Source organism: Odontesthes bonariensis, chromosome 6 (genome assembly GCF_027942865.1).
Source record: "Odontesthes bonariensis isolate fOdoBon6 chromosome 6, fOdoBon6.hap1, whole genome shotgun sequence".
NCBI lineage: Eukaryota > Metazoa > Chordata > Actinopteri > Atheriniformes > Atherinopsidae > Odontesthes > Odontesthes bonariensis.
Window position 1 is genome coordinate 17,356,299 of NC_134511.1, and position 10,610 is coordinate 17,366,908.

The 10,610-nt window shown below is 40.8% G+C and overlaps 1 protein-coding gene across 1 annotated transcript; it reads right to left on the bottom strand.

The window, feature by feature from the left end:
• Positions 1-1,850: 1,850 nt before the first annotated feature.
• znf366 (zinc finger protein 366) lies at positions 1,851-10,610 on the bottom strand. Its single transcript, XM_075469002.1, has 7 exons — positions 10,474-10,610; positions 7,296-8,324; positions 7,050-7,217; positions 6,499-6,649; positions 5,758-5,949; positions 3,368-3,542; positions 1,851-3,283 (listed from the first exon to the last, which is right to left on the bottom strand). The coding sequence occupies exons 2-7, from the start codon at positions 8,315-8,317 to the stop codon at positions 2,685-2,687; spliced, it is 2,307 nt and encodes a 768-aa protein (XP_075325117.1). The 5' UTR covers positions 8,318-8,324; positions 10,474-10,610; the 3' UTR covers positions 1,851-2,684.

The window sequence follows — 10,610 nt, forward strand, 5'->3', positions numbered from 1 at the left end:
TGACTGAGGACTGCTATGGGTTACAGTTGTGGTATGAATCTGTCATTCAAAGCTCACCTGGATCCTGACTTTTAAAACATATGTGATCGTATCAATCGGTGTGGAGTAAATGTCAGACAGAAACTAGAAATATTGTGTAAAAAATGGAAAATTCTGTCTTCTAACAAACTAACTAACAGGCTTATCTTACAGCTCTGAACGTTTTGAAGAGGATGCAACAAGATGGGAGTCATCCTGTAACATGCAGCCACATATTCCTTTATCTACCTTTAAACAAATTTGTCCTTTAGCTCTGGGATTAACCCTTAAAGGATTTTAAACTGAAAACGCATGAGTTTTGTTGGGTTATTGTCCATGGGGAGCAATGTTGTTTTCAGTTTTGGTTAATGTGTCACATCAGTCAACAGATGATAATCTGAAATTCTGAAATTTGAATTGAGGTAAAGTGAATGAAACTGTGAACATCAGCAAAAGCTGCAGCCTGAAGGTGAACTATCATCCTTGACAAATAAGTAAGATTAATCGACTGTTTGAATACTTCACTATCATTTGCTGTTGGCGACAAATCAATTGACAAAATAATGCTTTTTGTACTAAATCAATGGGTGGCAAAATCACCCAGCCAGCAGGCTAAAGAGTATTAGCCTGCTGGCTTATCATAAACATTTTTGACATTTCTGAAGCCTAAAATGAACACTGATTCTAAAATGGCCAACATTTGTTACAGATTCTGTCCTTAAAATCTTCTCTTCATAATAATTCCCAGAGCATGTGTGGTTTTAATTGTTTCCCTGGCTTCTAAAATGAACTGATTAACAATTTGTTCTCATCCTAATGAGACATGATCATGCTGGCTTGGTTATGATTAATGTTTTAGTTTTCCCCACAAAGCAGAGCCTCTGTGGTTTGGTACCAAAAGCTTCTTTTTCCCGTCAGTTATGTTAGTACGTGTTCTCCTGTGTGTCACCCACACCTATGAATTCTCATGCTCTTCTAGGTTTCAGTTCATGAAAAATACACAGAGAGACAGAATCACCCCACAAAACTCCACCTTTCATCAAATGTCTGGGCTGGAATCGGTTAAATGTGAGAGAATGTGATGCTGCAGAGAGGAGCTGGTTCTTGACAGCACGCATTCACTCTCTGTGGTTTTTCTCGACAGTAGCGGCCAAGATTGAAACGTGTAGGTGAGGAAAGGAAAGAAGAGGAGGATGTGAGAACTTCCTCATACTGTTTGCAGTTTCACCCTTTGGGACACGGTGGTCGTGGCTGGTTGAAAAAGAGAAGCTGCTGTTCTGCATTTCATCTGACAAGAAGTGACTGTGTTTACCTGAACTGGCATGATAAAGTTAGATAGGCAGCCTGTGGGATAAAACAAAGTAAACAATACATTTAACAACTGCATTTTCCTTATTTCCTTGTTTCTTAAGGGATATTTCTGAGCTGTCCCACACAGTATCATCCTCTACTTTATAGTAATAAAAATAAAATGTAAACATTCCTTGAATCCAGTAGTATTTCTGTTTTAAGTGGGGCTTCTGCAATGAGCAGAAACAATGCTTTACTCTGAGTCATACAGACATACGAAGCTTTTGTCTGGGACACCTACTGTGTCCGTCACTGCTGTTTGATCGCATCCTAAAAGACAGAAGGGGAGAGGTGTTTTCTCTTCCTCTTCCTCTGCTTTGAAAGAGAAGCAAAGGGAGACAGGCATGCTGTGACAAACATACAGCAATCATCTCTTGCTCGGAAAGGCATGTGTCGGTCATGGAAGGATTAAAACCTAATGTCTAAGCTTGTGTTCATTAAAAGTGCTCACAGAGATTTTTAGAAGGCACAAATGGCACAGGTTCAAGCTTTTATTTGTAGATTTATTCAGCAGAATCATATTCAGATCACTACTATTACACTTCCATACAGTGAAAATTCAGACATCAGCCCATCCACAATGATCCAAGAAAATCAAAATTGATTCAAACATTAGACATAACAGAACAAAATCACAGTTTATTTAACGAATACAGTCAAGCTATTGCAGTGTCTGTATAACATTAATTATTACTCCAAGTAAATTATATGTTCACTTTTAACACAATGTTCCATGCAGAAACAAACAATAATAACCTCAAAGCATGCACAATCATCTGAGTGATAACACATTTTTGATTTTAGCATCATTGATAAGAGAGTCACAGTTACAGAAAAGTTGCATATTTTTAGTCAACATTGCAAAAAGGTTTTTAAAAAACTAAAACAATTATATTTATTGGTTTTTATTTACAAAACATACTAATCATACATTCCCTCTCATTAACTCACACAAACTCTCTGCCAGTCACCATTTTTAACATTGTATGATATATTCTGTACATGCGACATGCTTCACAGCTTTCAGTTACTTCATCTTTCAGTTCTGATCTGTTAATCTGCTCTGCTCTTTTTTGCACTATAAGCTACGATACCACATCCTCTTTAATCACTTGTGCTTAGAGACCTCCTTTCTCTGCAGGGGAGTGTCTCTTGAACGTCCTCTTCATTTTCCTGTCAAGACTGAAATCAATGTTCTTTCAAACCTACATATTCTCACTAGTCTTCAATTCATTTTCTCATTTTTCATCCTGGGACCCGTAAATTTACTTGTGTGCATTGGTTGCACTGTATCACCACTCTATCTCCACCGTGTTCTAGTTTCTCTCTGAGACATCAGTGGCCTCATGAGTGCCATCCAACTTGCTTTGCTCTGGCTCATCAGGCTCCTGTTGCTGATCTTCTGAACTTGAGTCATAGACATACGACTGTCTGAGGACTGTTTCATGGCGGTACCCCCGTTCATCTAGCTCAGTATCGGATTCATATGATGTCTCTGACTGTAAGAGGTCCACCTGGTCACCTCTGGGACCTATAGATTTTCCATCTTCTGCTGTCTCCCCTTCAAATGTCTCATCCTCTAAATCTCGTTGGTACTTTTGTTGTTTCTGTCTCTTGTTTGGCCTCAGCTCATCAGGACATTCCTGCCCTCTTTCTTTCAGCTCTGGGATGTACTGTTCCTCAGCTGCAGGCTCTTGTTGGTCTACCTCAGGGCTGTACTGGCTCCTTCTGTACAAGCTCTCCTCATCCTCTTCCTGACAAGAGCTTCCTGGGACGCTCTCGCCATCAGACTGGGAGAGACGGAGGTTGGGCAGACCCGTGGGCTTCTGGGAGAGGTCAAATGGCTGCTCTTGGCCGAAGTGGGAGAGGAGGCCCATTGAGGTGGACAGGCAGAACCGCCCTCTTTGCCGAAACACTGAAAATAAAGAAATAACTGATCATATCGGGCAACTTTTGGCGACAAAACATTTAAGCCATTTACAACATGTAATATGCTTACGTCTTTCATCCAGACCTCTGTCCATGACTCCATGTTTGACCTTCATGTGTCTGGTGAGGTTTCCCTTCAAAGTGAACTTGCTCGGGCAGTAGAGGCATTTGAAAGGTTTGCTGTCTGAGTGGAGATGCATGTGGCCCATTAGGTTGTGCATCCTGTTAAACTCCTTACCGCAAAGCTGAAAGACAAGAAGTGCATTGCCATGTAAGTTTTCCTTACAAAGCAAACATTTTTTGCACAATGTAAAAAGTAATTGTGTAAATGCTTCTCTATTCTCAGTTCTTTGCTAGTACTCTGTTTGTTGCATTTGATAAGTCTGACATATGTCCGTCTGCATTTGTCATTCTGTGTAAAAAAACATACATTTACTGATTAAATTACTAAAAAGGGATGTTGCATTAGCTGGGATTCCTTGCTATTGTAACAAATTCAGCAGAGCAACAGTTTTCAAAAATCTGTCAGTGTTGCCTGTGGAGAGGCACGGCAGGTGAGTCAGTGCTCCCTTATTTTGGCCCAGGACTCGTTTGTATTCCACATGTCTAAATGTTGTCGAAGTGACAAGATCTCACTGCAGCCTGACTGCCTTTAAAGCAAACCAATGGAGTTCAGATCACTTAAGATGCTCATAACAACGAGTCTCACTGATTAATTGTTGTGTGGCCTTTATTTCCTCTCTGAAGTTTAGATTTGACAAAAGCAAAAATGTCAGATTTTTCCAGATTTCATTTGGGCTGGGTAATGAGGATAAACTAACATTTCATATTTTAGTATTCTTCCGAGAGTCTCTTTTCAGCAGGGTCCAGAAGTTTCTTCTCACAATTGTAGAGCTGTTTGATGTTTTTCAGGAGGTTTCAAATAAATACCCCAGCAGCTAAGGGGTTTAACAAATTAACGCTAACGTGTTAAAACATAAGCTTTAGTGGTGCTGGTAGGTGTGAACTTAAAACAAAGGTGCATCAGATGTTTTTATGTGCAGCTTTATTTATCCTCAAACTTGTTTTTTAAGTATGTTAAGCCCCATTAGTCTCATACTATTATTTGTTAAATATATTGTTTAAAAACTATGGATGGATTTATCCACAATAATTGCAAAGGATTTGGAGTGTGACAGAATCTTGAACTACAAGGTTATTGTAATCAGTCCGATTAATGTAGTTCATTGGAACAAAAAATGCAGTGGGAGTCAAAGCTTCTCATAGTCACATAACCATCAGAATTTAGTTAATTAATTAGGTAAAGATAACTTCCACCAGTGGCTGTAGTAAACACTGTGAAAGAATCACAAGACAACGGGCCAACGTCAGCTGTGTATTATCGCTCTTTCTCCAACACATCTTCTTTGTTAGATGAGTAATTTTTTCTCACAATGCAGAGCAGCAGAGCTACACGTAATCATGAATGAATGTGTGGGCATTTAGATCCACACACACACCCTTTCTTCCTCTCTCTATCCTTGTTTCCCTCTTTCTCTCTGTCTTCCCCCCTCTCTCTCATTCCACGGCGCACACACACACAAGAAAAACAGAAAGCTTTAGACACAGAAAGAGAGAGGAAGCAACACTGAGACAGGGCCAGGAGGAGAACAGGGAAGGGCAACTCCTGCGCTGTCCTTCCTCTGCATTCTTTTTTATTAGGGTGGTCCTTTCCTTCAGGAGGAGAGAGGGACTGTAAACTGTCCAAGAGGACCGTGAGAAAACAGGAAGCTCCCTCCAGCAGCAGAGAAAGCGAGATGAAATCTATTTGCGGCCCCTGTTCTCAGGGGAGGCTGGGGGGGCCATTGTTAGAGAGGCAGTTTGTTCGGCGATATCCTTCCTATGGACAAGGAGGCTCCCACTCCCATAAGCCTCCCTGCTATCTGGTCATCGTCTCAGTCCTCACACAACACACTTAGTGCAAAACAAAGACTCCAAAAGTGTGGAAATTCTTTAATGCAGCTGCCACAAAATATTACCGATTGGTTAATTCTTACAATAAAAGGACTTGATGCTCCAACTTAAAAGTTCTGCTGTGACACTTTTGTTTGTTCTGGCAATATAGATAATCAGGTGGTTAAGGTAAGGAGAGGACAAAGGGGTTGGCGAGGAAAGATGGCGAGGAAACATTAAAGCTTTAGAAAACGCAGCCCTACATGGTAAAACTACAATGCTTTGTCATATACACATCATTACGTTTTAGATTTTCTGATTCTACAGAACGACAACGCCACCCTGACTCCCTCCTTTTTGCATCTGGATGTACAAGAGTAATTATGATCACCACTAATTACTGAACCGATAACCTCCTTTTCCTTGTGAGGACAGAGCATTTAAGAAAATGTTGAACAACGCCTTTAATTGGCGAACGAAAGAGAAACAAAACCTGAAAATGTCACCCAAGAGCCACATTTGACCAACCTTGCATTTGTAGGGTTTGATGTCTGAGTGGACAATCATGTGAGCCTTGAGGGTCTGTTTTTGGACAAAACTCTTGAAGCACATGTGGCACTGATAGGCTCGTATGTTGGTGTGGATGAGGACATGGCGCTTCATGTTGGCCAACAGCGTGAACTCACGGCCACAAATACGACACTTGTGCTCCTTTACCCCCTGAAGTGACAGAATGAGTGGCATGAGAAAGATGAGTCAATATTTTGCTTTTTCTCTCTCTTTTTGTTTTTTTTATGTACATATACAATTTTGTAAAAAAAAAAAAAAAAATGTGTCTGCATTTGATACTTTGGTATAGCTAAAACACATCATCTTTTTGGCTTTAAAGATCATTCAGTGTCAACATTTTTGTTTCATTAAAGAGCTGGACCTGGTTAATGCAGCTAATATGTATAAGTTTACAATAAGCTACTAAAAAAACTACTGAAATAGGAAATGCAACATGAAAACTGAAATTCAACAGGCTATAAGTTATTTTAAGAGGCAGAATTTAAAGAGGTTTTGCTTTGAAGCTGCTGCGAACAACCTGTTTGGCTAGTGTCCAAATTCCTTAGATCATCTTTTCTGTTAAAAATGTAAATTAGAAATGAAATACCAGTGACAACAGTGACTGTTAAAACAATTTATGGCCTAAAATCCATGTTTTTATTGCCAACCCCAGTCAAAAATAGTGACATTTATACTCCCCGTGGTTTGTTTTGAACCTACTTTGTGAGTGAGCGTGTGCTGTTTCAGGTGGTGTGACTGAATGAACTCCATCCCACATTCACTGCAGATGTACGGTCTGATGTCTTTGTGTTTCATCATGTGGTTCTGAAGCTGACTTGGATACTGGAAAGTCTTCTGACACTCTGTGCACCTGCAGGAACAATAGGCAATGTTCATACTTAGCCAAATACAGAAAACAAAATGTTAAAACACAAACACACCTCTTTGGGAAATGTATATGCACTGTCTTGTATATTTTTGGCTTGAGAAAACTGATACCACTCTCCTGCGTTTGCTTAGTGTGAGGCTAATGACAATAGCAGGTTAGCTGAACATGATATGAAGGTTAAAAGCAGGTGTAAACAAACAATTTGTTCTTGTCCAAATCTTACAAAACATTATTATTTCTAGTAATGATGTTAATCTTACTGGTTACTAGTTAAACTAAAAAAAAAAAAACATTTCTAAGACTATGAGCAACTGCTAAAAACATCTTAAAATGTTCAAACTCAGTTGTGGACTCAGCAAGAAAATAGGGATTTTATGATCACCTATACAGGGTGGGACCACGATGGACGGTCAGGTGCCTCTTCAGTTGGGCCAGTGTAGGGAAATCCAGACCACACTCCACACACACGTTCTCCTGCCCCTTTTCATGCTTCAGCTCATGGGCACGAAGCTCACTGGGATAAGCAAAACCTCTACCACACACGCTGCAGCTGCCGAAAAAAGCATATATGAGGTTAAAAAGAAGGGTTGCAATGAAAAGTAAAATTTGCCTGGGAAAATTCAGCTACCTGTATGGCTTCACATCACTGTGTTGCATCATGTGTCTTTTCAGGTGGCTGGTCTGAGTGAATGCTTTGTGGCACACCTGGCACTTGTGAGGCCTCATGCCCTGGTGGGTGAGCAGGTGTGTGTGCAGGTGGCTCAGCTGTTTAAACAGCTTCCCACAGAGGTGACAGCCATGTGGCTTAATGCCGCTGTGGCCCAGGATGTGTGTGACCAGATTGTACTTGGAGGTGTAAGACTTTTCGCACATGCGGCACTTCCATCGCTTCTGGTCTCCACCGACATCCACATAGTAGCTGTCGTCCACGTGCACGTTGAGACTGAGCTTCTCAGTGCTTGTTGTGCCACTTCGAGGAGGTCCGTCACAGGCAGTCTGACTGGAGCGGAGGTCTTCTCTGGGGTAGAAAGCACCAGGGGAGAGGTGCATGACAGGCCCGGGCATGAAGAAGGGGTATGGGAGAAGGCTGTGAGGAAGGGGTGGGAAGTAGGGAGGATGGAGAAGGAAAGGAGAGGGGGGCCAAACAGGGGAAGGACTAAGAGGCTCCTGTTTTACTTGGACAGGTAGATTCACACCTGGTGACCTGTGATGAAGCTGCAGCCTGTTGAGCTCAATCATCCCTGGGATTGGTTTAGAAGATGAGGAGGAAATGGATCGAGGAAGGAGGGAGAAGGGGCTGTGGGAGAGGTCCAGTGTCTTCTTGCTGCTGCTCTCTTCTGCCTCCTCAGCTTCTCTATAAGGAGATTCACCTTCCTGGGCGTCCATTTTGAGAGGAATTCTTTTCCGTTTTTGGGATCCTTCCTTTTGGGGGTACCCGGAGCCAAGCATAGAAAAGAATGCAGGTGAGCTGAAAGGACTGTAGGTGTCTCTGGTGGGTGATATGACAGGATAACTGGTCGGGGAGAATCTTGGAGGCTTAATATAAAGCGGGGCTGAGCTTAGGTAGAAACCGCGCTGAGATGTTTGTCTCAGCTCATCTCTGAGGGGAGGACTTCCACTTGGTGAGAAGTTTGCTGCGTCTTTTTCCATAGTTTTTCTGCACAGAAAAGAAAAGTGTTTAATTGTCTTTATTTACATTGGTGAATAAGGAATGCTTTTGATTTAACCAAAAATCCACTAAATTAACACATTCTGAGCATGCTGTAGTCATTTGCAGGTTTGGGGGAAAACCAGTGAGCTTCCCAGACCTCTGCAGCTTCACTTCATCTCAGTTTGGGGCCACATAAACTCAAAACACAAATGCAAATGTCTGACAGACCTGTCATTTCTAATATGGTTATATGTGCAATAAAAAGGACCCTGTCTCTAGTTCTGATCCATCTATTTGGATTTTTAGGTTTTTCTTTAAACTTGTCCAGGGTGTACCCTCCCTCTCACCCAATGACAGCTGGGATAGGCTCCATTATGTTTCAGGTGCAGTTCCAAATATATTTTGCTTAAAATACATGGTTAAGTGTTAATATGTTCATATTCCTCATATTCTTGTGAAACTGGGCAGGGATTTTAGTTCTTTTGTTGTATTTTGTCCAATGTTGTTGTGTTTTGCGGAAAATAATAATAAGAAAAAAAACAGGCCTATCAAAAACCCTTTGATAAATCAAAAATATTCACCAATTCACAATTTTACTTCTGGTCTCAGTATCAAACACATCATTTGGATAAAGAATAGAAAGGGCATGCAGTGACCTTGTGTCTGGTTTCTGTTGATGATGTGAAGCTATTACTCAGAAGAGCTCTGGGGAAGAATCCTTGTGGGTGCAGTGTGTTGTTAACACCCACACCTTTCAGTGCTCAACCTGAAACCTTTCACTTCTTTCTTTTTCACAGATCTCCCGAAATTAGGAAGAAATCGTCACCTCTACCTCTTGCATGCGCTTTTCGCTTCTCTATCTCTTTTTTCTCTACCCTGCTCATCTTTTTTTCCCGCTAATTGAAGAACTTCTCCATTTCTTCTTCACCGTTTGTGCTACGTGCTGTTTTAATCTGGATCTCTGTAAGCCGTATGAATTGTGAAATCAGAACAACAAGATGGTGAAATAAATGACATCTCAACTTCAGCTTGTGCATACGTTGATGTAGATGATGATTGTTGTGGATGAAAAGATGGTAGCAGTTAAAGGGGAACCGTCTTACTTCTGCATGACATTCAAAATAACATTTTGTTGTTCACATCATTATCATCATTCTATTCCCATAACTAATTCACTGCTTATCGTTAAGAAACTGAAGAGATCTATTTCGATGCACTGTAGCATGACCCCAACATCATCTTTTTTTGTCTATTGGAGATAAGAATCCTGGTTGCTTATGCAGAAGCTGAAACCACTCTTCCAATATTAGATATAAATTCATATTTTAACAGATATAGATTGGAAAGTGAAGATTATTTTAAGGTGTATTCATCACCAGGTTACATTTTAGCTTTGGTTACAAAAAGTTCAAAACACAGTGGAACAGTCAAAGAAAGTGTGCATCTTAAGATGTTGTGTTTAGTTTTCTTAACTAAAACCCAAAGATAATTTAAAGTCATATAGGTATAAAACATAAAATAAAATAAAAAGTCATGAATGCTCATAATCTAGAGGCTTTCATTTTGATTTATTTTGGTACAGTTGCTTTAAATGTATCAACTTGACCAGAACAGCAAATTTGATCTTGATTTCCTCAATTACTCGACTTTTTCTGTTCTTAACGTATGCATCCTGACTTGCATTCTTTCAGACACTGTAAAATGGCACATTGAAAAGATCAGGTTTCGAGATGATTTTGTAAATCTATCTACATGAAACAGGCAATGCAACCCATGCAAGAACAAGATATGTCCCTTCATATAGCTGGATGATGAAAATGCATTACAAAGATGCAAAGAATTGGATGTAAATTTGTGAGAGGTGATGTACAGCGAAAAAAATCCACATGCAGAGTGCAAGAAGAATGTTATACAGCCTCTTTTCGGTATTTTGTAACGTCCTCAAAAATAAGCAAAGTTTTTATCTTGCTCTCCTGGACACTGGGCTCTTCACTTTTCCTGATTAAGTTGCTCCGCGCAGAGACTCCTGCCTGTTTGCCACAGTGTGCATTCCAAACAATCCATTAAAATTGAAGCTCCTCCTTACATACCAGTCCGTGCCATGCAAGTGTGTGTCCTGTGAGGCTGCAGGGTAGCCTGTTTATGTGTAACTTACCAGCTGAGTATAGCAGAGTGTGTTTTCTGTGATGCTGTGGCTGAGGTGCTGCCGCTGCTGTACCTGAACCAACGTTCTCTTCCTCTTGCTTGCACTGCAGCTCTCCTGACAATGAGCCGCCCGTCCACGGATAGCAT

Coding starts and splice junctions, on each gene's coding strand:
- znf366 (XM_075469002.1), bottom strand. CDS start 8,317: ATGGAAAAAGACGCAGCAAACTTCTCACCAAGTGGAAGTCCTCCCCTC. Junction 7,218..7,295: donor AGTGATGTGAAGCCATACAG/GTAGCTGAATTT, acceptor TTTTTTCGGCAG/CTGCAGCGTGTGTGGTAGAG. Junction 6,650..7,049: donor CGTGGTCCCACCCTGTATAG/GTGATCATAAAA, acceptor TTGTTCCTGCAG/GTGCACAGAGTGTCAGAAGA.